Source organism: Nipponia nippon, unplaced genomic scaffold (genome assembly GCF_047370975.1).
Source record: "Nipponia nippon isolate SJK-2023a ecotype South Korea unplaced genomic scaffold, ASM4737097v1 scaffold_11, whole genome shotgun sequence".
Lineage (NCBI taxonomy): Eukaryota > Metazoa > Chordata > Aves > Pelecaniformes > Threskiornithidae > Nipponia > Nipponia nippon.
In genome coordinates this window covers 25,973,581-25,995,797 of record NW_028262302.1, presented here as the reverse complement: position 1 = coordinate 25,995,797, position 22,217 = coordinate 25,973,581, and the positions used below count along the sequence as shown (strand labels likewise).

At 59.3% G+C, this 22,217-nt stretch overlaps 7 protein-coding genes and 1 pseudogene across 7 annotated transcripts; all 8 read right to left on the bottom strand.

The window, feature by feature from the left end:
- Window positions 1-665: 665 nt before the first annotated feature.
- LOC148056908 (inositol 1,4,5-trisphosphate receptor-interacting protein-like 1) lies at window positions 666-2,888 on the bottom strand (annotated as a pseudogene).
- A 632-nt stretch (window positions 2,889-3,520) lies between these two features.
- On the bottom strand, window positions 3,521-4,735 carry LOC148056907 (inositol 1,4,5-trisphosphate receptor-interacting protein-like 1). The gene has a single exon (XM_087747051.1). It carries the CDS (start codon window positions 4,718-4,720, stop codon window positions 3,701-3,703), a length of 1,020 nt encoding a protein of 339 aa, XP_087603177.1. The 5' UTR covers window positions 4,721-4,735; the 3' UTR covers window positions 3,521-3,700.
- A 1,607-nt stretch (window positions 4,736-6,342) lies between these two features.
- On the bottom strand, window positions 6,343-7,377 carry LOC148056906 (inositol 1,4,5-trisphosphate receptor-interacting protein-like 1). Its single transcript, XM_087747050.1, has one exon. It carries the CDS (start codon window positions 7,360-7,362, stop codon window positions 6,343-6,345), a length of 1,020 nt encoding a protein of 339 aa, XP_087603176.1. The 5' UTR covers window positions 7,363-7,377.
- A 1,607-nt stretch (window positions 7,378-8,984) lies between these two features.
- On the bottom strand, window positions 8,985-10,019 carry LOC148056905 (inositol 1,4,5-trisphosphate receptor-interacting protein-like 1). The gene has a single exon (XM_087747048.1). It carries the CDS (start codon window positions 10,002-10,004, stop codon window positions 8,985-8,987), a length of 1,020 nt encoding a protein of 339 aa, XP_087603174.1. The 5' UTR covers window positions 10,005-10,019.
- Window positions 10,020-11,626: 1,607 nt separating this feature from the next.
- On the bottom strand, window positions 11,627-12,661 carry LOC148056904 (inositol 1,4,5-trisphosphate receptor-interacting protein-like 1). Its single transcript, XM_087747047.1, has one exon. The coding sequence runs from the start codon at window positions 12,644-12,646 to the stop codon at window positions 11,627-11,629; it is 1,020 nt and encodes a 339-aa protein (XP_087603173.1). The 5' UTR covers window positions 12,647-12,661.
- Window positions 12,662-14,268: 1,607 nt separating this feature from the next.
- Window positions 14,269-15,303, bottom strand: LOC148056903 (inositol 1,4,5-trisphosphate receptor-interacting protein-like 1). The gene has a single exon (XM_087747046.1). It carries the CDS (start codon window positions 15,286-15,288, stop codon window positions 14,269-14,271), a length of 1,020 nt encoding a protein of 339 aa, XP_087603172.1. The 5' UTR covers window positions 15,289-15,303.
- A 1,607-nt stretch (window positions 15,304-16,910) lies between these two features.
- On the bottom strand, window positions 16,911-17,945 carry LOC148056902 (inositol 1,4,5-trisphosphate receptor-interacting protein-like 1). Its single transcript, XM_087747045.1, has one exon. The coding sequence runs from the start codon at window positions 17,928-17,930 to the stop codon at window positions 16,911-16,913; it is 1,020 nt and encodes a 339-aa protein (XP_087603171.1). The 5' UTR covers window positions 17,931-17,945.
- A 1,607-nt stretch (window positions 17,946-19,552) lies between these two features.
- Window positions 19,553-20,587, bottom strand: LOC148056901 (inositol 1,4,5-trisphosphate receptor-interacting protein-like 1). The gene has a single exon (XM_087747044.1). The coding sequence runs from the start codon at window positions 20,570-20,572 to the stop codon at window positions 19,553-19,555; it is 1,020 nt and encodes a 339-aa protein (XP_087603170.1). The 5' UTR covers window positions 20,573-20,587.
- Window positions 20,588-22,217: the final 1,630 nt, after the last annotated feature.

The following is a 22,217-nucleotide window of genomic DNA, read 5'->3' as shown; positions in this document are numbered from 1 at the left end:
GGAGGCAGCAAGGCCTGCGCCCAGCCCCGGCGGCGGTAGCGGCACCGTGCCCTGCCCCAGGCGCTCCCGTGAGCGGCTGGGCCCTCGATGCAGGGTCACAACCCACCCCACCGGGGCCCGTAGTTCTGCCCCGGCCCTCGTCCAGCCCAGCCTCCCCCGGCGTGTGCACTCACCGCTGGCCCACGCTGTACTGGGGCAGCACTGCCTGCTGGCGCCCCTGATAACTGCCCCCATTGTGACGCGTCACAGGCGCTAGAGTGCATCACAGGCATGCCCACCGGCCAGCCCCGCCCTTCGGCCCCACCCCGGCTCAGCGACTCACAGCAGCCCCAGGCACCTAAAGGCCCCCCACACCCACAAAGTACAGACCCACCCGCGCGGACAGGGCTCCCAGGGCCTCCCTTTACAAAGCAGGCAGAGGCCCCCCAAACCCTTACCAAACATCACATCGGGTGATGGGACCCGTGGATGCTTTGCTCCTTGAAATGCAATCCCGTGAGATGGGATCAGCTCCCTTGATGCTGACCTCCATGCTCCTGGACATGGCTGTGCTCTTGGTGCCTTTGTCACACCGATGGGTGGGTGGTGACGTATACCCTGGCGGCGGGACGGGGCCTGTCCATGGCAGGATCTCTGTTCCTGCCGTGCCACTGCGAGAGGACATTGCTTCCAAAGAGACATTTCCCAAGGGTGGAGATTCCCCAGGCGGCAACGCCCGCTGCCGATAGAGCACCGTCTTCTCCATGCCCAGCATCTTCAGTTCTGCACTACCAGCTCCCTGGGGAGTGTCTGGGACGCGCAGATTCTCCGCCTTGACCCCAGTGAGTACACGGAGGCGCATCAGCGGTGCGTCTCGCTTGCTCCCTGCCCAGCCGGAGCTGCCTGGGAGTTTCTCGGTCCATGTCAAATGGCCACCATGGCCTTTAGAGTGAAAAGAGAAAGCAGGGCAAAAATCTTCTGCCACACAGCTGCCGTCAGGCCACTGCTTCTTATAAACGAGCCATGTACTGCACAAGTGCATGCTTTGAACTGGAGACATCTCAAAAGCTTTCTTTAACCTTGGTTCTCCACCCGGACCCCAGTGAACACACAGGGGTTCTCCGGCCACATCATGCTTGGGGTGGGGATGGCCTCTGTAGTCTGGCTGCTCAGGAAGAAGTCCGAGTGGCCTTGCTGCACCCCAAACATCATCTCAACAAAGAGGGCTCTCCTGGAGGCATTTGTCAGCTGCAGTTTGCAGGAGCGGCTGGAGAGTAGCACTTCATATTGTAGCGACACGACTGAGGCACCTCCACTCAGCCTGAGATCACAAAGCTCTGGAACCAGAGGGCAGTTTTCTCCGCATCTAGGAAGGAGCCGGTGCAGAGGGTGCATAGGAGGCTGGGACACTGATTCCTCCTCAGGTCCTCTTTGGGGGGGTGGAGTAAGCACAGCGTGTTCTCCGCCAGCTGCTGCCTCGTGCAGGTGCCCTCCAGCTCCACATGGACGCAGGAGCCGTTCGCTGGCATCTCCCCCGTGGTGTCCAGCTCCAGGTGGAAGGTGCGCCCACAGGGGCGCTGCAGGGGCATGAGCAGGCTGCAGACAGCATCATCCTCACAGGGATTCTGAGCCTTTGAAGGAAGTGCCTGCCATGGTGGCTGCTTGCAGCACCGGGAAGAAACTATTTGAGAAGAGCACGTGGGGAGACACAGAGAAGGTAGCCCACCAGTTCCTCCACTACGTGGCACTTGTAGGCCAGGTTCTGCAATGGCTACTGGATAGGCTTTGCAGAAATCCTGACCAGATCCCTCTCATCATCCGGATCTTCTTCTTCACTTTCTTCCTCCTTCTGCTCCTCAACCTCCTCCTGGCCTGTGTTGCTGCTCGAGTTCTCTTCGTCGCTGCTGTCCACCTCATGGATTCTTTTCCTGAGCCACCAGCAGAGCCTGAAGAGCAGGACCAGGACTCCAGCAGCTGGGACGTTGAAGTCGCCCAGAAGGACGACACAGGGCAGCTGATCTACAGATTTCCCTTGATTCCTTATAGAATACTACATCAGTGTCATCATCCTGGCTGCGTGATCCATAGTAGGCTCCTGCAAGAACTTCCGCTTTATTGGCTTTTCCCCTAATCTTTACGCAGAGGCTCTCAACCACGTCGTCCTCAGCTGCAAGCGCTGTACAGTCCAAGCCCTCCTTTGCATACAGCACTACCCCTCCGCCTCGCCTGCCCCGCCTCTCTCTCCGGAACAGCCTATAACCGTCCATGCCAGCACTCCAGCCACAGGACTCTTCCCAACAGGTCTCACTTATGCCAACGATGCCAGAGCTCTGGGACTGAGCCAAGGCCTCTAGTTCCTCCTGTCTATTCCTCACAGCACGTGCATTACCGTACAAATATTTCAAATGCGCTCCGGCGTCCTCAGTACGTCGTGGAGCAGAGTGAAAGCTCTCGCTAGCGCGCCATCCCTCAAACGTTGCCATGCCGTCCCATAGCTTACCACTAGTAAGCCCGATTTTATCCCTTGCCCCCTTCAAACCTAGTTTCAAGCCCTTTCCATCAGCCCCGCTAACTGGTGAGCAAAAATACTTTTCTCCCATTGAGAATGGTGCCTCTCGTCAGACCCCAGCAGGCCTGGTGTCGCATAGACCATCCCATGATTGGAAAACCCCAAATTCTGCCAGTGACGCTAGCTTTGGAGCCAGGTATTGATACGCTGCGGCTGCCTGTTTCTTTCAATGTCATTCCCTACAACTGGGAGGACAGAGGAGAATACTACCTGCGCTCCTGATCCCTTTACCAATCTCCCCGAGGCCTTGAAGTCTCTTTTGACCGCCCTTGGGCTTCTCGTCGCGACTTTGTGGGTACCCACGTGACAAAGCAAGAGCTGGTAATAATCTGAGGGCCATACCGGGTTAGGAAGTTTCCTGGTAGCGCCTTCAACCTGAGCCCCAGCGAGGCAGTACCCTCCTGGAAAGGCAGGTCTGGTCAGCAGACCAGGGGAGTAGTGAATGAATTCTTTATGTTGCTTTGCCTGGGCCTGTAGCTCTTGCTTCACCTGCCAACCTGTCCTCTCTCAACCCACAACCTTTCCCACTTTTACCCTGCGGATTCTCTCTGCCATCCCACTGGGGGCAAGTGAATGAGCAGCTGTGTGATGTCAAGCTGCCTGCTGGGATTAACCCACAACACCTGGGAAGCCAAAGCTCAGTGAAATCACTGGAACCAGAGCCCACTGCACCAGCTCTTCTGCAAAATGCTCCCCGACTCTGTGGCAGCTGAGCTGTCAGCACCCTCTGCCTGCGTTCCCCAACAAAGCGATGCACAGGCACTCCCAGACGCAGTGTTTGTGTGTTAACCGAGTGATTTATTGACATCTTTGCCCAGGGTAACGCTGCCAGAGGGATTGGACTCTCTCAAAGAGGGCAGGCAGTCGCTGTCCAGGTCGTGACGGGAGTCTCTGTTGCCAGGCTCCTTGTACCGGCCCCTTCAGCTGCATGCGGTCCCACTCCCCAGAGCGTGCTTTTGCTGTGGAGGAAAGGTGCGGCAGCAATTCCCAGTGCCGGTTGAGCAGCGTGTTCCCCATGTGCGGCATCTTCAGTTCTGCGGCACCAGCTCCCCGGGGAGCGTCTTCAGGCCTGGCCCTGTGCCTGAAGAACCGCACCTCTGCCACAGCACAGCTCTCTGGCCACGTCCTGCTGCTGGTAACACTGGCCTCTGCCTACTCGAGGCTCAGGAAGGTGTCCGAGTCATCTTGCTGCAGACCAAAGACCATCTCAATCAAGAGGGTACTATCGGAAGCGTTTGTCAGCCGGAGCTTGCAGGAGCGCCTGGAGGGCAGCACTGTTAGACGGCAGTGTCTCCACTGAGGCAGAACCACCCAGGCCGCTTTTACCAATATCTGGAACCAGCGGGTGGTTTTCTTCATGTCCACGTAGGGGCCGGTGCAGAGGGTGCCTAGGAGGCTGGGACCCTGATTTCTCCTCAGCTCCTCCTTGGGGTGGTGGAGGAAGCACAGCATGTCCTCCACCAGCCGCTGCCTCCTGCAGATGCACTTCAGCTCTACGCGGAGCCTGCAGTTCCTTGCCGGCATCTCCTCCGCGGTGCCCAGCTCCAGGTGGAAAGTGTGTCCAGGGGGGGCCTTCAGAGGCACGAGCAGGCAGCAGACAGCATCATCGGCACAGGAACTCCAGCCTCCTAAGGCGCTGCTCACCCTGATGGCTGGCTTCAGACGCGGCTTGAAACTATTCCGGGAAAGTTTTCCGCAGATACGGAGAAGTTCATCTGCCAGCTCCTCCACCATTGTGAACGATTGTGGCAGGTCCAGGAGGCGCTTGGCCGAAATTCTGCCCACAGCCAGTGCAACACTGGGTTTTTCTTCTTGCTCCTCCTTATCCACCTTTTTTCCGGAACTGCCCGCCTTGCTGCTGCTGCCTGGCTGACGGCTCCTTTTCCTGAGCCACCAGCAGAGCCCCAAGAGCAGGACCAGGACTCCAGCAATGGCCCAGAACTGCCACTGCTGCAAGAGCAGGGCTCCCCAGGAAAAGCTGCTCTGCTCCTGAATCCTCTGCTCCTGGCTCGTCTGCTCCAGCTCCTGCAGCAGCCGAGCCATCTCCTGGCTCCGCTGCTCCGCACGCTGCTGCATGCGCTCGCGCGTGGCCTCATCCAGCTCATCACCGACCATCTGCGGGAGCTGGATGATGCTTAGCACAAAGCGGATGAAGGATATTGTGGTAGCCATGGCCTGTAGGAGGAGGGAGAGAAGGGGTTCAGTGGGGCTGCGAGGGAGGGAGCTGGCGGTGGGTGGAGCAGCAACGGGAGCCGCAGGGAGCTGGCGGCACCTAGGAGAGAGGGCGAGGCAGCTGGGAGGCAGCAAGGCCTGCGCCCAGCCCCAGCGGCGCTAGCGACACCGTGCCCTGCCCCAGGCGCTCCCGTGAGCGGCTGGGCCCTTCATGCAGCCTCACAACCCACCCTGCCAGGGGCCCACATTTCTGCCCCAGCCCTCGTCCAGCCCAGCCTCCCCCGGCGTGTGCACTCACCACTGGCCCAGGCCGTACTGGGGCAGCGCTGCCTGCTGGCGCCCCTGATAACCGCCCCCATTGTGACTCGTCACAGGCGCCAGAGCGCATCACAGGCACGTGCACCGTGCGACCCTGCCCTTCGGCCCCACCCCGGCTCAGCGACTCACAGCTGTCCTGGTGTACTGGCTAAAGCTGAGCTAGAGTTAATTTTCTTCACAGGAGCTTGCGTGGTGCTTTAGTTTGGATTTATCATCATCTGCCTGCCAGTGGCAATCTCATCATCATAGCATACCCTGAGTTGGAAGCGACCCACGAGGATCATCGAGTCCAACCCCTGGCTCCACACTGGCCAACCTTGAAGTTAAATCATAGAATCACAGAATCATAGACGTTGGAAAAGACCTTTAAGATCATTGAGTCCAACCCTTAACCTAACACTGCCAAGCCCACCACTAAACATGGCCCTAGGCGCCACGTCTACACATCCTATAAATACCTCCAGGCATGGTGCCTCAACCACTTCCCTGGGCAGCCTCTTCCAACACTTGATAACCCTTTGGGGGAAGAAATTTTTCCTAATATCCAATCTAAACCTCCCCTGGCGCAACTTGAGGCCATTTCCTCTCCTCCCATCGCTTGTTCCCTGGGAAAAGAGACCGACCCCCACCTCGCTACAACCTCCTTTCAGGTAGCTGTAGAGAGCGATAAGGTCTCCCCTCAGCCTCCTCTTCTCCCGGCTAAACAACCCCAGCTCCCTCAGCCGCTCCTCATAACACCGGTACACCCTTCACCAGCTTCGTTGCCCTTCTTTGGACGCGCGGCGAAGAAGAGGTGCGGCCTCATCAGTGCCGAGTACCGGGGCACGATCACTGCCCTAGTCCTGCTGGCCACACTATTTCTGATACAAGCCAGGGTGCTCTTGGCCTTCTTGGCCACCTGGGCACACTGCCACCTGTCGACCAACACCCCCACGGCCTTTCCCGCCAGGCAGCTCTCCAGCCACTCTTCCCCAAGCCTGTAGCCTTGCATGGGGTTGTTGTGACCCAAGTGCAGGACCCAGCACTGAGCCTTGTTGAACCTCATACAGCTGGCCTCGGCCCATCGATCCCGCCTGGCCAGATCCCTCTGCAGAGCCTTCCTACCCTCCAGCAGATCAACACTCCCGCCCAACTTGGTGTCGTCTCCAAATTTACTCAGGGTGCACTCGATCCCCTCGTCCAGATCACTGAGAAAGAGATTAAACAGAACTGGCCCCAATACTGGCCCTGTGCCTGAAGAACCGCACCTCTGCCACAGCACAGCTCTCTGGCCACGTCCTGCTGCTGGTGACACTGGCCTCTGCCTACTCGAGGCTCAGGAAGGTGTCCGAGTCATCTTGCTGCAGACCAAAGACCATCTCAATCAAGAGGGTACTATCGCAAGCGTTTGTCAGCCAGAGCTTGCAGGAGCGCCTGGAGGGCAGCACTGTTAGACGGCAGTGTCTCCACTGAGGCAGAACCACCCAGGCCGCTTTTACCAATATCTGGAACCAGCGGGTGGTTTTCTTCATGTCCACGTAGGGGCCGGTGCAGAGGGTGCCTAGGAGGCTGGGACCCTGATTTCTCCTCAGCTCCTCCTTGGGGTGGTGGAGGAAGCACAGCATGTCCTCCACCAGCCGCTGCCTCCTGCAGATGCACTTCAGCTCTACGCGGAGCCTGCAGTTCCTTGCCGGCATCTCCTCCGCGGTGCCCAGCTCCAGGTGGAAAGTGTGTCCAGGGGGGGCCTTCAGAGGCACGAGCAGGCAGCAGACAGCATCATCGGCACAGGAACTCCAGCCTCCTAAGGCGCTGCTCACCCTGATGGCTGGCTTCAGACGCGGCTTGAAACTATTCCGGGAAAGTTTTCCGCAGATACGGAGAAGTTCATCTGCCAGCTCCTCCACCATTGTGAACGATTGTGGCAGGTCCAGGAGGCGCTTGGCCAAAATTCTGCCCACAGCCAGTGCAACACTGGGTTTTTCTTCTTGCTCCTCCTTATCCACCTTTTTTCCGGAACTGCCCGCCTTGCTGCTGCTGCCTGGCTGACGGCTCCTTTTCCTGAGCCACCAGCAGAGCCCCAAGAGCAGGACCAGGACTCCAGCAATGGCCCAGAACTGCCACTGCTGCAAGAGCAGGGCTCCCCAGGAAAAGCTGCTCTGCTCCTGAATCCTCTGCTCCTGGCTCGTCTGCTCCAGCTCCTGCAGCAGCCGAGCCATCTCCTGGCTCCGCTGCTCCGCACGCTGCTGCATGCGCTCGCGCGTGGCCTCATCCAGCTCATCACCGACCATCTGCGGGAGCTGGATGATGCTTAGCACAAAGCGGATGAAGGATATTGTGGTAGCCATGGCCTGTAGGAGGAGGGAGAGAAGGGGTTCAGTGGGGCTGCGAGGGAGGGAGCTGGCGGTGGGTGGAGCAGCAACGGGAGCCGCAGGGAGCTGGCGGCACCTAGGAGAGGGGGCGAGGCAGCTGGGAGGCAGCAAGGCCTGCGCCCAGCCCCAGCGGCGCTAGCGACACCGTGCCCTGCCCCAGGCGCTCCCGTGAGCGGCTGGGCCCTTCATGCAGCCTCACAACCCACCCTGCCAGGGGCCCACATTTCTGCCCCAGCCCTCGTCCAGCCCAGCCTCCCCCGGCGTGTGCACTCACCACTGGCCCAGGCCGTACTGGGGCAGCGCTGCCTGCTGGCGCCCCTGATAACCGCCCCCATTGTGACTCGTCACAGGCGCCAGAGCGCATCACAGGCACGTGCACCGTGCGACCCTGCCCTTCGGCCCCACCCCGGCTCAGCGACTCACAGCTGTCCTGGTGTACTGGCTAAAGCTGAGCTAGAGTTAATTTTCTTCACAGGAGCTTGCGTGGTGCTTTAGTTTGGATTTATCATCATCTGCCTGCCAGTGGCAATCTCATCATCATAGCATACCCTGAGTTGGAAGCGACCCACGAGGATCATCGAGTCCAACCCCTGGCTCCACACTGGCCAACCTTGAAGTTAAATCATAGAATCACAGAATCATAGACGTTGGAAAAGACCTTTAAGATCATTGAGTCCAACCCTTAACCTAACACTGCCAAGCCCACCACTAAACATGGCCCTAGGCGCCACGTCTACACATCCTATAAATACCTCCAGGCATGGTGCCTCAACCACTTCCCTGGGCAGCCTCTTCCAACACTTGATAACCCTTTGGGGGAAGAAATTTTTCCTAATATCCAATCTAAACCTCCCCTGGCGCAACTTGAGGCCATTTCCTCTCCTCCCATCGCTTGTTCCCTGGGAAAAGAGACCGACCCCCACCTCGCTACAACCTCCTTTCAGGTAGCTGTAGAGAGCGATAAGGTCTCCCCTCAGCCTCCTCTTCTCCCGGCTAAACAACCCCAGCTCCCTCAGCCGCTCCTCATAACACCGGTACACCCTTCACCAGCTTCGTTGCCCTTCTTTGGACGCGCGGCGAAGAAGAGGTGCGGCCTCATCAGTGCCGAGTACCGGGGCACGATCACTGCCCTAGTCCTGCTGGCCACACTATTTCTGATACAAGCCAGGGTGCTCTTGGCCTTCTTGGCCACCTGGGCACACTGCCACCTGTCGACCAACACCCCCACGGCCTTTCCCGCCAGGCAGCTCTCCAGCCACTCTTCCCCAAGCCTGTAGCCTTGCATGGGGTTGTTGTGACCCAAGTGCAGGACCCAGCACTGAGCCTTGTTGAACCTCATACAGCTGGCCTCGGCCCATCGATCCCGCCTGGCCAGATCCCTCTGCAGAGCCTTCCTACCCTCCAGCAGATCAACACTCCCGCCCAACTTGGTGTCGTCTCCAAATTTACTCAGGGTGCACTCGATCCCCTCGTCCAGATCACTGAGAAAGAGATTAAACAGAACTGGCCCCAATACTGGCCCTGTGCCTGAAGAACCGCACCTCTGCCACAGCACAGCTCTCTGGCCACGTCCTGCTGCTGGTGACACTGGCCTCTGCCTACTCGAGGCTCAGGAAGGTGTCCGAGTCATCTTGCTGCAGACCAAAGACCATCTCAATCAAGAGGGTACTATCGCAAGCGTTTGTCAGCCAGAGCTTGCAGGAGCGCCTGGAGGGCAGCACTGTTAGACGGCAGTGTCTCCACTGAGGCAGAACCACCCAGGCCGCTTTTACCAATATCTGGAACCAGCGGGTGGTTTTCTTCATGTCCACGTAGGGGCCGGTGCAGAGGGTGCCTAGGAGGCTGGGACCCTGATTTCTCCTCAGCTCCTCCTTGGGGTGGTGGAGGAAGCACAGCATGTCCTCCACCAGCCGCTGCCTCCTGCAGATGCACTTCAGCTCTACGCGGAGCCTGCAGTTCCTTGCCGGCATCTCCTCCGCGGTGCCCAGCTCCAGGTGGAAAGTGTGTCCAGGGGGGGCCTTCAGAGGCACGAGCAGGCAGCAGACAGCATCATCGGCACAGGAACTCCAGCCTCCTAAGGCGCTGCTCACCCTGATGGCTGGCTTCAGACGCGGCTTGAAACTATTCCGGGAAAGTTTTCCGCAGATACGGAGAAGTTCATCTGCCAGCTCCTCCACCATTGTGAACGATTGTGGCAGGTCCAGGAGGCGCTTGGCCAAAATTCTGCCCACAGCCAGTGCAACACTGGGTTTTTCTTCTTGCTCCTCCTTATCCACCTTTTTTCCGGAACTGCCCGCCTTGCTGCTGCTGCCTGGCTGACGGCTCCTTTTCCTGAGCCACCAGCAGAGCCCCAAGAGCAGGACCAGGACTCCAGCAATGGCCCAGAACTGCCACTGCTGCAAGAGCAGGGCTCCCCAGGAAAAGCTGCTCTGCTCCTGAATCCTCTGCTCCTGGCTCGTCTGCTCCAGCTCCTGCAGCAGCCGAGCCATCTCCTGGCTCCGCTGCTCCGCACGCTGCTGCATGCGCTCGCGCGTGGCCTCATCCAGCTCATCACCGACCATCTGCGGGAGCTGGATGATGCTTAGCACAAAGCGGATGAAGGATATTGTGGTAGCCATGGCCTGTAGGAGGAGGGAGAGAAGGGGTTCAGTGGGGCTGCGAGGGAGGGAGCTGGCGGTGGGTGGAGCAGCAACGGGAGCCGCAGGGAGCTGGCGGCACCTAGGAGAGGGGGCGAGGCAGCTGGGAGGCAGCAAGGCCTGCGCCCAGCCCCAGCGGCGCTAGCGACACCGTGCCCTGCCCCAGGCGCTCCCGTGAGCGGCTGGGCCCTTCATGCAGCCTCACAACCCACCCTGCCAGGGGCCCACATTTCTGCCCCAGCCCTCGTCCAGCCCAGCCTCCCCCGGCGTGTGCACTCACCACTGGCCCAGGCCGTACTGGGGCAGCGCTGCCTGCTGGCGCCCCTGATAACCGCCCCCATTGTGACTCGTCACAGGCGCCAGAGCGCATCACAGGCACGTGCACCGTGCGACCCTGCCCTTCGGCCCCACCCCGGCTCAGCGACTCACAGCTGTCCTGGTGTACTGGCTAAAGCTGAGCTAGAGTTAATTTTCTTCACAGGAGCTTGCGTGGTGCTTTAGTTTGGATTTATCATCATCTGCCTGCCAGTGGCAATCTCATCATCATAGCATACCCTGAGTTGGAAGCGACCCACGAGGATCATCGAGTCCAACCCCTGGCTCCACACTGGCCAACCTTGAAGTTAAATCATAGAATCACAGAATCATAGACGTTGGAAAAGACCTTTAAGATCATTGAGTCCAACCCTTAACCTAACACTGCCAAGCCCACCACTAAACATGGCCCTAGGCGCCACGTCTACACATCCTATAAATACCTCCAGGCATGGTGCCTCAACCACTTCCCTGGGCAGCCTCTTCCAACACTTGATAACCCTTTGGGGGAAGAAATTTTTCCTAATATCCAATCTAAACCTCCCCTGGCGCAACTTGAGGCCATTTCCTCTCCTCCCATCGCTTGTTCCCTGGGAAAAGAGACCGACCCCCACCTCGCTACAACCTCCTTTCAGGTAGCTGTAGAGAGCGATAAGGTCTCCCCTCAGCCTCCTCTTCTCCCGGCTAAACAACCCCAGCTCCCTCAGCCGCTCCTCATAACACCGGTACACCCTTCACCAGCTTCGTTGCCCTTCTTTGGACGCGCGGCGAAGAAGAGGTGCGGCCTCATCAGTGCCGAGTACCGGGGCACGATCACTGCCCTAGTCCTGCTGGCCACACTATTTCTGATACAAGCCAGGGTGCTCTTGGCCTTCTTGGCCACCTGGGCACACTGCCACCTGTCGACCAACACCCCCACGGCCTTTCCCGCCAGGCAGCTCTCCAGCCACTCTTCCCCAAGCCTGTAGCCTTGCATGGGGTTGTTGTGACCCAAGTGCAGGACCCAGCACTGAGCCTTGTTGAACCTCATACAGCTGGCCTCGGCCCATCGATCCCGCCTGGCCAGATCCCTCTGCAGAGCCTTCCTACCCTCCAGCAGATCAACACTCCCGCCCAACTTGGTGTCGTCTCCAAATTTACTCAGGGTGCACTCGATCCCCTCGTCCAGATCACTGAGAAAGAGATTAAACAGAACTGGCCCCAATACTGGCCCTGTGCCTGAAGAACCGCACCTCTGCCACAGCACAGCTCTCTGGCCACGTCCTGCTGCTGGTGACACTGGCCTCTGCCTACTCGAGGCTCAGGAAGGTGTCCGAGTCATCTTGCTGCAGACCAAAGACCATCTCAATCAAGAGGGTACTATCGCAAGCGTTTGTCAGCCGGAGCTTGCAGGAGCGCCTGGAGGGCAGCACTGTTAGACGGCAGTGTCTCCACTGAGGCAGAACCACCCAGGCCGCTTTTACCAATATCTGGAACCAGCGGGTGGTTTTCTTCATGTCCACGTAGGGGCCGGTGCAGAGGGTGCCTAGGAGGCTGGGACCCTGATTTCTCCTCAGCTCCTCCTTGGGGTGGTGGAGGAAGCACAGCATGTCCTCCACCAGCCGCTGCCTCCTGCAGATGCACTTCAGCTCTACGCGGAGCCTGCAGTTCCTTGCCGGCATCTCCTCCGCGGTGCCCAGCTCCAGGTGGAAAGTGTGTCCAGGGGGGGCCTTCAGAGGCACGAGCAGGCAGCAGACAGCATCATCGGCACAGGAACTCCAGCCTCCTAAGGCGCTGCTCACCCTGATGGCTGGCTTCAGACGCGGCTTGAAACTATTCCGGGAAAGTTTTCCGCAGATACGGAGAAGTTCATCTGCCAGCTCCTCCACCATTGTGAACGATTGTGGCAGGTCCAGGAGGCGCTTGGCCAAAATTCTGCCCACAGCCAGTGCAACACTGGGTTTTTCTTCTTGCTCCTCCTTATCCACCTTTTTTCCGGAACTGCCCGCCTTGCTGCTGCTGCCTGGCTGACGGCTCCTTTTCCTGAGCCACCAGCAGAGCCCCAAGAGCAGGACCAGGACTCCAGCAATGGCCCAGAACTGCCACTGCTGCAAGAGCAGGGCTCCCCAGGAAAAGCTGCTCTGCTCCTGAATCCTCTGCTCCTGGCTCGTCTGCTCCAGCTCCTGCAGCAGCCGAGCCATCTCCTGGCTCCGCTGCTCCGCACGCTGCTGCATGCGCTCGCGCGTGGCCTCATCCAGCTCATCACCGACCATCTGCGGGAGCTGGATGATGCTTAGCACAAAGCGGATGAAGGATATTGTGGTAGCCATGGCCTGTAGGAGGAGGGAGAGAAGGGGTTCAGTGGGGCTGCGAGGGAGGGAGCTGGCGGTGGGTGGAGCAGCAACGGGAGCCGCAGGGAGCTGGCGGCACCTAGGAGAGGGGGCGAGGCAGCTGGGAGGCAGCAAGGCCTGCGCCCAGCCCCAGCGGCGCTAGCGACACCGTGCCCTGCCCCAGGCGCTCCCGTGAGCGGCTGGGCCCTTCATGCAGCCTCACAACCCACCCTGCCAGGGGCCCACATTTCTGCCCCAGCCCTCGTCCAGCCCAGCCTCCCCCGGCGTGTGCACTCACCACTGGCCCAGGCCGTACTGGGGCAGCGCTGCCTGCTGGCGCCCCTGATAACCGCCCCCATTGTGACTCGTCACAGGCGCCAGAGCGCATCACAGGCACGTGCACCGTGCGACCCTGCCCTTCGGCCCCACCCCGGCTCAGCGACTCACAGCTGTCCTGGTGTACTGGCTAAAGCTGAGCTAGAGTTAATTTTCTTCACAGGAGCTTGCGTGGTGCTTTAGTTTGGATTTATCATCATCTGCCTGCCAGTGGCAATCTCATCATCATAGCATACCCTGAGTTGGAAGCGACCCACGAGGATCATCGAGTCCAACCCCTGGCTCCACACTGGCCAACCTTGAAGTTAAATCATAGAATCACAGAATCATAGACGTTGGAAAAGACCTTTAAGATCATTGAGTCCAACCCTTAACCTAACACTGCCAAGCCCACCACTAAACATGGCCCTAGGCGCCACGTCTACACATCCTATAAATACCTCCAGGCATGGTGCCTCAACCACTTCCCTGGGCAGCCTCTTCCAACACTTGATAACCCTTTGGGGGAAGAAATTTTTCCTAATATCCAATCTAAACCTCCCCTGGCGCAACTTGAGGCCATTTCCTCTCCTCCCATCGCTTGTTCCCTGGGAAAAGAGACCGACCCCCACCTCGCTACAACCTCCTTTCAGGTAGCTGTAGAGAGCGATAAGGTCTCCCCTCAGCCTCCTCTTCTCCCGGCTAAACAACCCCAGCTCCCTCAGCCGCTCCTCATAACACCGGTACACCCTTCACCAGCTTCGTTGCCCTTCTTTGGACGCGCGGCGAAGAAGAGGTGCGGCCTCATCAGTGCCGAGTACCGGGGCACGATCACTGCCCTAGTCCTGCTGGCCACACTATTTCTGATACAAGCCAGGGTGCTCTTGGCCTTCTTGGCCACCTGGGCACACTGCCACCTGTCGACCAACACCCCCACGGCCTTTCCCGCCAGGCAGCTCTCCAGCCACTCTTCCCCAAGCCTGTAGCCTTGCATGGGGTTGTTGTGACCCAAGTGCAGGACCCAGCACTGAGCCTTGTTGAACCTCATACAGCTGGCCTCGGCCCATCGATCCCGCCTGGCCAGATCCCTCTGCAGAGCCTTCCTACCCTCCAGCAGATCAACACTCCCGCCCAACTTGGTGTCGTCTCCAAATTTACTCAGGGTGCACTCGATCCCCTCGTCCAGATCACTGAGAAAGAGATTAAACAGAACTGGCCCCAATACTGGCCCTGTGCCTGAAGAACCGCACCTCTGCCACAGCACAGCTCTCTGGCCACGTCCTGCTGCTGGTGACACTGGCCTCTGCCTACTCGAGGCTCAGGAAGGTGTCCGAGTCATCTTGCTGCAGACCAAAGACCATCTCAATCAAGAGGGTACTATCGCAAGCGTTTGTCAGCCGGAGCTTGCAGGAGCGCCTGGAGGGCAGCACTGTTAGACGGCAGTGTCTCCACTGAGGCAGAACCACCCAGGCCGCTTTTACCAATATCTGGAACCAGCGGGTGGTTTTCTTCATGTCCACGTAGGGGCCGGTGCAGAGGGTGCCTAGGAGGCTGGGACCCTGATTTCTCCTCAGCTCCTCCTTGGGGTGGTGGAGGAAGCACAGCATGTCCTCCACCAGCCGCTGCCTCCTGCAGATGCACTTCAGCTCTACGCGGAGCCTGCAGTTCCTTGCCGGCATCTCCTCCGCGGTGCCCAGCTCCAGGTGGAAAGTGTGTCCAGGGGGGGCCTTCAGAGGCACGAGCAGGCAGCAGACAGCATCATCGGCACAGGAACTCCAGCCTCCTAAGGCGCTGCTCACCCTGATGGCTGGCTTCAGACGCGGCTTGAAACTATTCCGGGAAAGTTTTCCGCAGATACGGAGAAGTTCATCTGCCAGCTCCTCCACCATTGTGAACGATTGTGGCAGGTCCAGGAGGCGCTTGGCCAAAATTCTGCCCACAGCCAGTGCAACACTGGGTTTTTCTTCTTGCTCCTCCTTATCCACCTTTTTTCCGGAACTGCCCGCCTTGCTGCTGCTGCCTGGCTGACGGCTCCTTTTCCTGAGCCACCAGCAGAGCCCCAAGAGCAGGACCAGGACTCCAGCAATGGCCCAGAACTGCCACTGCTGCAAGAGCAGGGCTCCCCAGGAAAAGCTGCTCTGCTCCTGAATCCTCTGCTCCTGGCTCGTCTGCTCCAGCTCCTGCAGCAGCCGAGCCATCTCCTGGCTCCGCTGCTCCGCACGCTGCTGCATGCGCTCGCGCGTGGCCTCATCCAGCTCATCACCGACCATCTGCGGGAGCTGGATGATGCTTAGCACAAAGCGGATGAAGGATATTGTGGTAGCCATGGCCTGTAGGAGGAGGGAGAGAAGGGGTTCAGTGGGGCTGCGAGGGAGGGAGCTGGCGGTGGGTGGAGCAGCAACGGGAGCCGCAGGGAGCTGGCGGCACCTAGGAGAGGGGGCGAGGCAGCTGGGAGGCAGCAAGGCCTGCGCCCAGCCCCAGCGGCGCTAGCGACACCGTGCCCTGCCCCAGGCGCTCCCGTGAGCGGCTGGGCCCTTCATGCAGCCTCACAACCCACCCTGCCAGGGGCCCACATTTCTGCCCCAGCCCTCGTCCAGCCCAGCCTCCCCCGGCGTGTGCACTCACCACTGGCCCAGGCCGTACTGGGGCAGCGCTGCCTGCTGGCGCCCCTGATAACCGCCCCCATTGTGACTCGTCACAGGCGCCAGAGCGCATCACAGGCACGTGCACCGTGCGACCCTGCCCTTCGGCCCCACCCCGGCTCAGCGACTCACAGCTGTCCTGGTGTACTGGCTAAAGCTGAGCTAGAGTTAATTTTCTTCACAGGAGCTTGCGTGGTGCTTTAGTTTGGATTTATCATCATCTGCCTGCCAGTGGCAATCTCATCATCATAGCATACCCTGAGTTGGAAGCGACCCACGAGGATCATCGAGTCCAACCCCTGGCTCCACACTGGCCAACCTTGAAGTTAAATCATAGAATCACAGAATCATAGACGTTGGAAAAGACCTTTAAGATCATTGAGTCCAACCCTTAACCTAACACTGCCAAGCCCACCACTAAACATGGCCCTAGGCGCCACGTCTACACATCCTATAAATACCTCCAGGCATGGTGCCTCAACCACTTCCCTGGGCAGCCTCTTCCAACACTTGATAACCCTTTGGGGGAAGAAATTTTTCCTAATATCCAATCTAAACCTCCCCTGGCGCAACTTGAGGCCATTTCCTCTCCTCCCATCGCTTGTTCCCTGGGAAAAGAGACCGACCCCCACCTCGCTACAACCTCCTTTCAGGTAGCTGTAGAGAGCGATAAGGTCTCCCCTCAGCCTCCTCTTCTCCCGGCTAAACAACCCCAGCTCCCTCAGCCGCTCCTCATAACACCGGTACACCCTTCACCAGCTTCGTTGCCCTTCTTTGGACGCGCGGCGAAGAAGAGGTGCGGCCTCATCAGTGCCGAGTACCGGGGCACGATCACTGCCCTAGTCCTGCTGGCCACACTATTTCTGATACAAGCCAGGGTGCTCTTGGCCTTCTTGGCCACCTGGGCACACTGCCACCTGTCGACCAACACCCCCACGGCCTTTCCCGCCAGGCAGCTCTCCAGCCACTCTTCCCCAAGCCTGTAGCCTTGCATGGGGTTGTTGTGACCCAAGTGCAGGACCCAGCACTGAGCCTTGTTGAACCTCATACAGCTGGCCTCGGCCCATCGATCCCGCCTGGCCAGATCCCTCTGCAGAGCCTTCCTACCCTCCAGCAGATCAACACTCCCGCCCAACTTGGTGTCGTCTCCAAATTTACTCAGGGTGCACTCGATCCCCTCGTCCAGATCACTGAGAAAGAGATTAAACAGAACTGGCCCCAATACTGGCCCTGTGCCTGAAGAACCGCACCTCTGCCACAGCACAGCTCTCTGGCCACGTCCTGCTGCTGGTGACACTGGCCTCTGCCTACTCGAGGCTCAGGAAGGTGTCCGAGTCATCTTGCTGCAGACCAAAGACCATCTCAATCAAGAGGGTACTATCGCAAGCGTTTGTCAGCCGGAGCTTGCAGGAGCGCCTGGAGGGCAGCACTGTTAGACGGCAGTGTCTCCACTGAGGCAGAACCACCCAGGCCGCTTTTACCAATATCTGGAACCAGCGGGTGGTTTTCTTCATGTCCACGTAGGGGCCGGTGCAGAGGGTGCCTAGGAGGCTGGGACCCTGATTTCTCCTCAGCTCCTCCTTGGGGTGGTGGAGGAAGCACAGCATGTCCTCCACCAGCCGCTGCCTCCTGCAGATGCACTTCAGCTCTACGCGGAGCCTGCAGTTCCTTGCCGGCATCTCCTCCGCGGTGCCCAGCTCCAGGTGGAAAGTGTGTCCAGGGGGGGCCTTCAGAGGCACGAGCAGGCAGCAGACAGCATCATCGGCACAGGAACTCCAGCCTCCTAAGGCGCTGCTCACCCTGATGGCTGGCTTCAGACGCGGCTTGAAACTATTCCGGGAAAGTTTTCCGCAGATACGGAGAAGTTCATCTGCCAGCTCCTCCACCATTGTGAACGATTGTGGCAGGTCCAGGAGGCGCTTGGCCAAAATTCTGCCCACAGCCAGTGCAACACTGGGTTTTTCTTCTTGCTCCTCCTTATCCACCTTTTTTCCGGAACTGCCCGCCTTGCTGCTGCTGCCTGGCTGACGGCTCCTTTTCCTGAGCCACCAGCAGAGCCCCAAGAGCAGGACCAGGACTCCAGCAATGGCCCAGAACTGCCACTGCTGCAAGAGCAGGGCTCCCCAGGAAAAGCTGCTCTGCTCCTGAATCCTCTGCTCCTGGCTCGTCTGCTCCAGCTCCTGCAGCAGCCGAGCCATCTCCTGGCTCCGCTGCTCCGCACGCTGCTGCATGCGCTCGCGCGTGGCCTCATCCAGCTCATCACCGACCATCTGCGGGAGCTGGATGATGCTTAGCACAAAGCGGATGAAGGATATTGTGGTAGCCATGGCCTGTAGGAGGAGGGAGAGAAGGGGTTCAGTGGGGCTGCGAGGGAGGGAGCTGGCGGTGGGTGGAGCAGCAACGGGAGCCGCAGGGAGCTGGCGGCACCTAGGAGAGGGGGCGAGGCAGCTGGGAGGCAGCAAGGCCTGCGCCCAGCCCCAGCGGCGCTAGCGACACCGTGCCCTGCCCCAGGCGCTCCCGTGAGCGGCTGGGCCCTTCATGCAGCCTCACAACCCACCCTGCCAGGGGCCCACATTTCTGCCCCAGCCCTCGTCCAGCCCAGCCTCCCCCGGCGTGTGCACTCACCACTGGCCCAGGCCGTACTGGGGCAGCGCTGCCTGCTGGCGCCCCTGATAACCGCCCCCATTGTGACTCGTCACAGGCGCCAGAGCGCATCACAGGCACGTGCACCGTGCGACCCTGCCCTTCGGCCCCACCCCGGCTCAGCGACTCACAGCTGTCCTGGTGTACTGGCTAAAGCTGAGCTAGAGTTAATTTTCTTCACAGGAGCTTGCGTGGTGCTTTAGTTTGGATTTATCATCATCTGCCTGCCAGTGGCAATCTCATCATCATAGCATACCCTGAGTTGGAAGCGACCCACGAGGATCATCGAGTCCAACCCCTGGCTCCACACTGGCCAACCTTGAAGTTAAATCATAGAATCACAGAATCATAGACGTTGGAAAAGACCTTTAAGATCATTGAGTCCAACCCTTAACCTAACACTGCCAAGCCCACCACTAAACATGGCCCTAGGCGCCACGTCTACACATCCTATAAATACCTCCAGGCATGGTGCCTCAACCACTTCCCTGGGCAGCCTCTTCCAACACTTGATAACCCTTTGGGGGAAGAAATTTTTCCTAATATCCAATCTAAACCTCCCCTGGCGCAACTTGAGGCCATTTCCTCTCCTCCCATCGCTTGTTCCCTGGGAAAAGAGACCGACCCCCACCTCGCTACAACCTCCTTTCAGGTAGCTGTAGAGAGCGATAAGGTCTCCCCTCAGCCTCCTCTTCTCCCGGCTAAACAACCCCAGCTCCCTCAGCCGCTCCTCATAACACCGGTACACCCTTCACCAGCTTCGTTGCCCTTCTTTGGACGCGCGGCGAAGAAGAGGTGCGGCCTCATCAGTGCCGAGTACCGGGGCACGATCACTGCCCTAGTCCTGCTGGCCACACTATTTCTGATACAAGCCAGGGTGCTCTTGGCCTTCTTGGCCACCTGGGCACACTGCCACCTGTCGACCAACACCCCCACGGCCTTTCCCGCCAGGCAGCTCTCCAGCCACTCTTCCCCAAGCCTGTAGCCTTGCATGGGGTTGTTGTGACCCAAGTGCAGGACCCAGCACTGAGCCTTGTTGAACCTCATACAGCTGGCCTCGGCCCATCGATCCCGCCTGGCCAGATCCCTCTGCAGAGCCTTCCTACCCTCCAGCAGATCAACACTCCCGCCCAACTTGGTGTCGTCTCCAAATTTACTCAGGGTGCACTCGATCCCCTCGTCCAGATCACTGAGAAAGAGATTAAACAGAACTGGCCCCAATACTGGCCCTGTGCCTGAAGAACCGCACCTCTGCCACAGCACAGCTCTCTGGCCACGTCCTGCTGCTGGTGACACTGGCCTCTGCCTACTCGAGGCTCAGGAAGGTGTCCGAGTCATCTTGCTGCAGACCAAAGACCATCTCAATCAAGAGGGTACTATCGCAAGCGTTTGTCAGCCGGAGCTTGCAGGAGCGCCTGGAGGGCAGCACTGTTAGACGGCAGTGTCTCCACTGAGGCAGAACCACCCAGGCCGCTTTTACCAATATCTGGAACCAGCGGGTGGTTTTCTTCATGTCCACGTAGGGGCCGGTGCAGAGGGTGCCTAGGAGGCTGGGACCCTGATTTCTCCTCAGCTCCTCCTTGGGGTGGTGGAGGAAGCACAGCATGTCCTCCACCAGCCGCTGCCTCCTGCAGATGCACTTCAGCTCTACGCGGAGCCTGCAGTTCCTTGCCGGCATCTCCTCCGCGGTGCCCAGCTCCAGGTGGAAAGTGTGTCCAGGGGGGGCCTTCAGAGGCACGAGCAGGCAGCAGACAGCATCATCGGCACAGGAACTCCAGCCTCCTAAGGCGCTGCTCACCCTGATGGCTGGCTTCAGACGCGGCTTGAAACTATTCCGGGAAAGTTTTCCGCAGATACGGAGAAGTTCATCTGCCAGCTCCTCCACCATTGTGAACGATTGTGGCAGGTCCAGGAGGCGCTTGGCCAAAATTCTGCCCACAGCCAGTGCAACACTGGGTTTTTCTTCTTGCTCCTCCTTATCCACCTTTTTTCCGGAACTGCCCGCCTTGCTGCTGCTGCCTGGCTGACGGCTCCTTTTCCTGAGCCACCAGCAGAGCCCCAAGAGCAGGACCAGGACTCCAGCAATGGCCCAGAACTGCCACTGCTGCAAGAGCAGGGCTCCCCAGGAAAAGCTGCTCTGCTCCTGAATCCTCTGCTCCTGGCTCGTCTGCTCCAGCTCCTGCAGCAGCCGAGCCATCTCCTGGCTCCGCTGCTCCGCACGCTGCTGCATGCGCTCGCGCGTGGCCTCATCCAGCTCATCACCGACCATCTGCGGGAGCTGGATGATGCTTAGCACAAAGCGGATGAAGGATATTGTGGTAGCCATGGCCTGTAGGAGGAGGGAGAGAAGGGGTTCAGTGGGGCTGCGAGGGAGGGAGCTGGCGGTGGGTGGAGCAGCAACGGGAGCCGCAGGGAGCTGGCGGCACCTAGGAGAGGGGGCGAGGCAGCTGGGAGGCAGCAAGGCCTGCGCCCAGCCCCAGCGGCGCTAGCGACACCGTGCCCTGCCCCAGGCGCTCCCGTGAGCGGCTGGGCCCTTCATGCAGCCTCACAACCCACCCTGCCAGGGGCCCACATTTCTGCCCCAGCCCTCGTCCAGCCCAGCCTCCCCCGGCGTGTGCACTCACCACTGGCCCAGGCCGTACTGGGGCAGCGCTGCCTGCTGGCGCCCCTGATAACCGCCCCCATTGTGACTCGTCACAGGCGCCAGAGCGCATCACAGGCACGTGCACCGTGCGACCCTGCCCTTCGGCCCCACCCCGGCTCAGCGACTCACAGCTGTCCTGGTGTACTGGCTAAAGCTGAGCTAGAGTTAATTTTCTTCACAGGAGCTTGCGTGGTGCTTTAGTTTGGATTTATCATCATCTGCCTGCCAGTGGCAATCTCATCATCATAGCATACCCTGAGTTGGAAGCGACCCACGAGGATCATCGAGTCCAACCCCTGGCTCCACACTGGCCAACCTTGAAGTTAAATCATAGAATCACAGAATCATAGACGTTGGAAAAGACCTTTAAGATCATTGAGTCCAACCCTTAACCTAACACTGCCAAGCCCACCACTAAACATGGCCCTAGGCGCCACGTCTACACATCCTATAAATACCTCCAGGCATGGTGCCTCAACCACTTCCCTGGGCAGCCTCTTCCAACACTTGATAACCCTTTGGGGGAAGAAATTTTTCCTAATATCCAATCTAAACCTCCCCTGGCGCAACTTGAGGCCATTTCCTCTCCTCCCATCGCTTGTTCCCTGGGAAAAGAGACCGACCCCCACCTCGCTACAACCTCCTTTCAGGTAGCTGTAGAGAGCGATAAGGTCTCCCCTCAGCCTCCTCTTCTCCCGGCTAAACAACCCCAGCTCCCTCAGCCGCTCCTCATAACACCGGTACACCCTTCACCAGCTTCGTTGCCCTTCTTTGGACGCGCGGCGAAGAAGAGGTGCGGCCTCATCAGTGCCGAGTACCGGGGCACGATCACTGCCCTAGTCCTGCTGGCCACACTATTTCTGATACAAGCCAGGGTGCTCTTGGCCTTCTTGGCCACCTGGGCACACTGCCACCTGTCGACCAACACCCCCACGGCCTTTCCCGCCAGGCAGCTCTCCAGCCACTCTTCCCCAAGCCTGTAGCCTTGCATGGGGTTGTTGTGACCCAAGTGCAGGACCCAGCACTGAGCCTTGTTGAACCTCATACAGCTGGCCTCGGCCCATCGATCCCGCCTGGCCAGATCCCTCTGCAGAGCCTTCCTACCCTCCAGCAGATCAACACTCCCGCCCAACTTGGTGTCGTCTCCAAATTTACTCAGGGTGCGCTCGATCCCCTCGTCCAGATCACTGAGAAAGAGATTAAACAGAACTGGCCCCAATACTGGCCCTGTGCCTGAAGAACCGCACCTCTGCCACAGCACAGCTCTCTGGCCACGTCCTGCTGCTGGTGACACTGGCCTCTGCCTACTCGAGGCTCAGGAAGGTGT

Coding starts and splice junctions, on each gene's coding strand:
- LOC148056907 (XM_087747051.1), bottom strand. CDS start 4,720: ATGGCTACCACAATATCCTTCATCCGCTTTGTGCTAAGCATCATCCAG.
- LOC148056906 (XM_087747050.1), bottom strand. CDS start 7,362: ATGGCTACCACAATATCCTTCATCCGCTTTGTGCTAAGCATCATCCAG.
- LOC148056905 (XM_087747048.1), bottom strand. CDS start 10,004: ATGGCTACCACAATATCCTTCATCCGCTTTGTGCTAAGCATCATCCAG.
- LOC148056904 (XM_087747047.1), bottom strand. CDS start 12,646: ATGGCTACCACAATATCCTTCATCCGCTTTGTGCTAAGCATCATCCAG.
- LOC148056903 (XM_087747046.1), bottom strand. CDS start 15,288: ATGGCTACCACAATATCCTTCATCCGCTTTGTGCTAAGCATCATCCAG.
- LOC148056902 (XM_087747045.1), bottom strand. CDS start 17,930: ATGGCTACCACAATATCCTTCATCCGCTTTGTGCTAAGCATCATCCAG.
- LOC148056901 (XM_087747044.1), bottom strand. CDS start 20,572: ATGGCTACCACAATATCCTTCATCCGCTTTGTGCTAAGCATCATCCAG.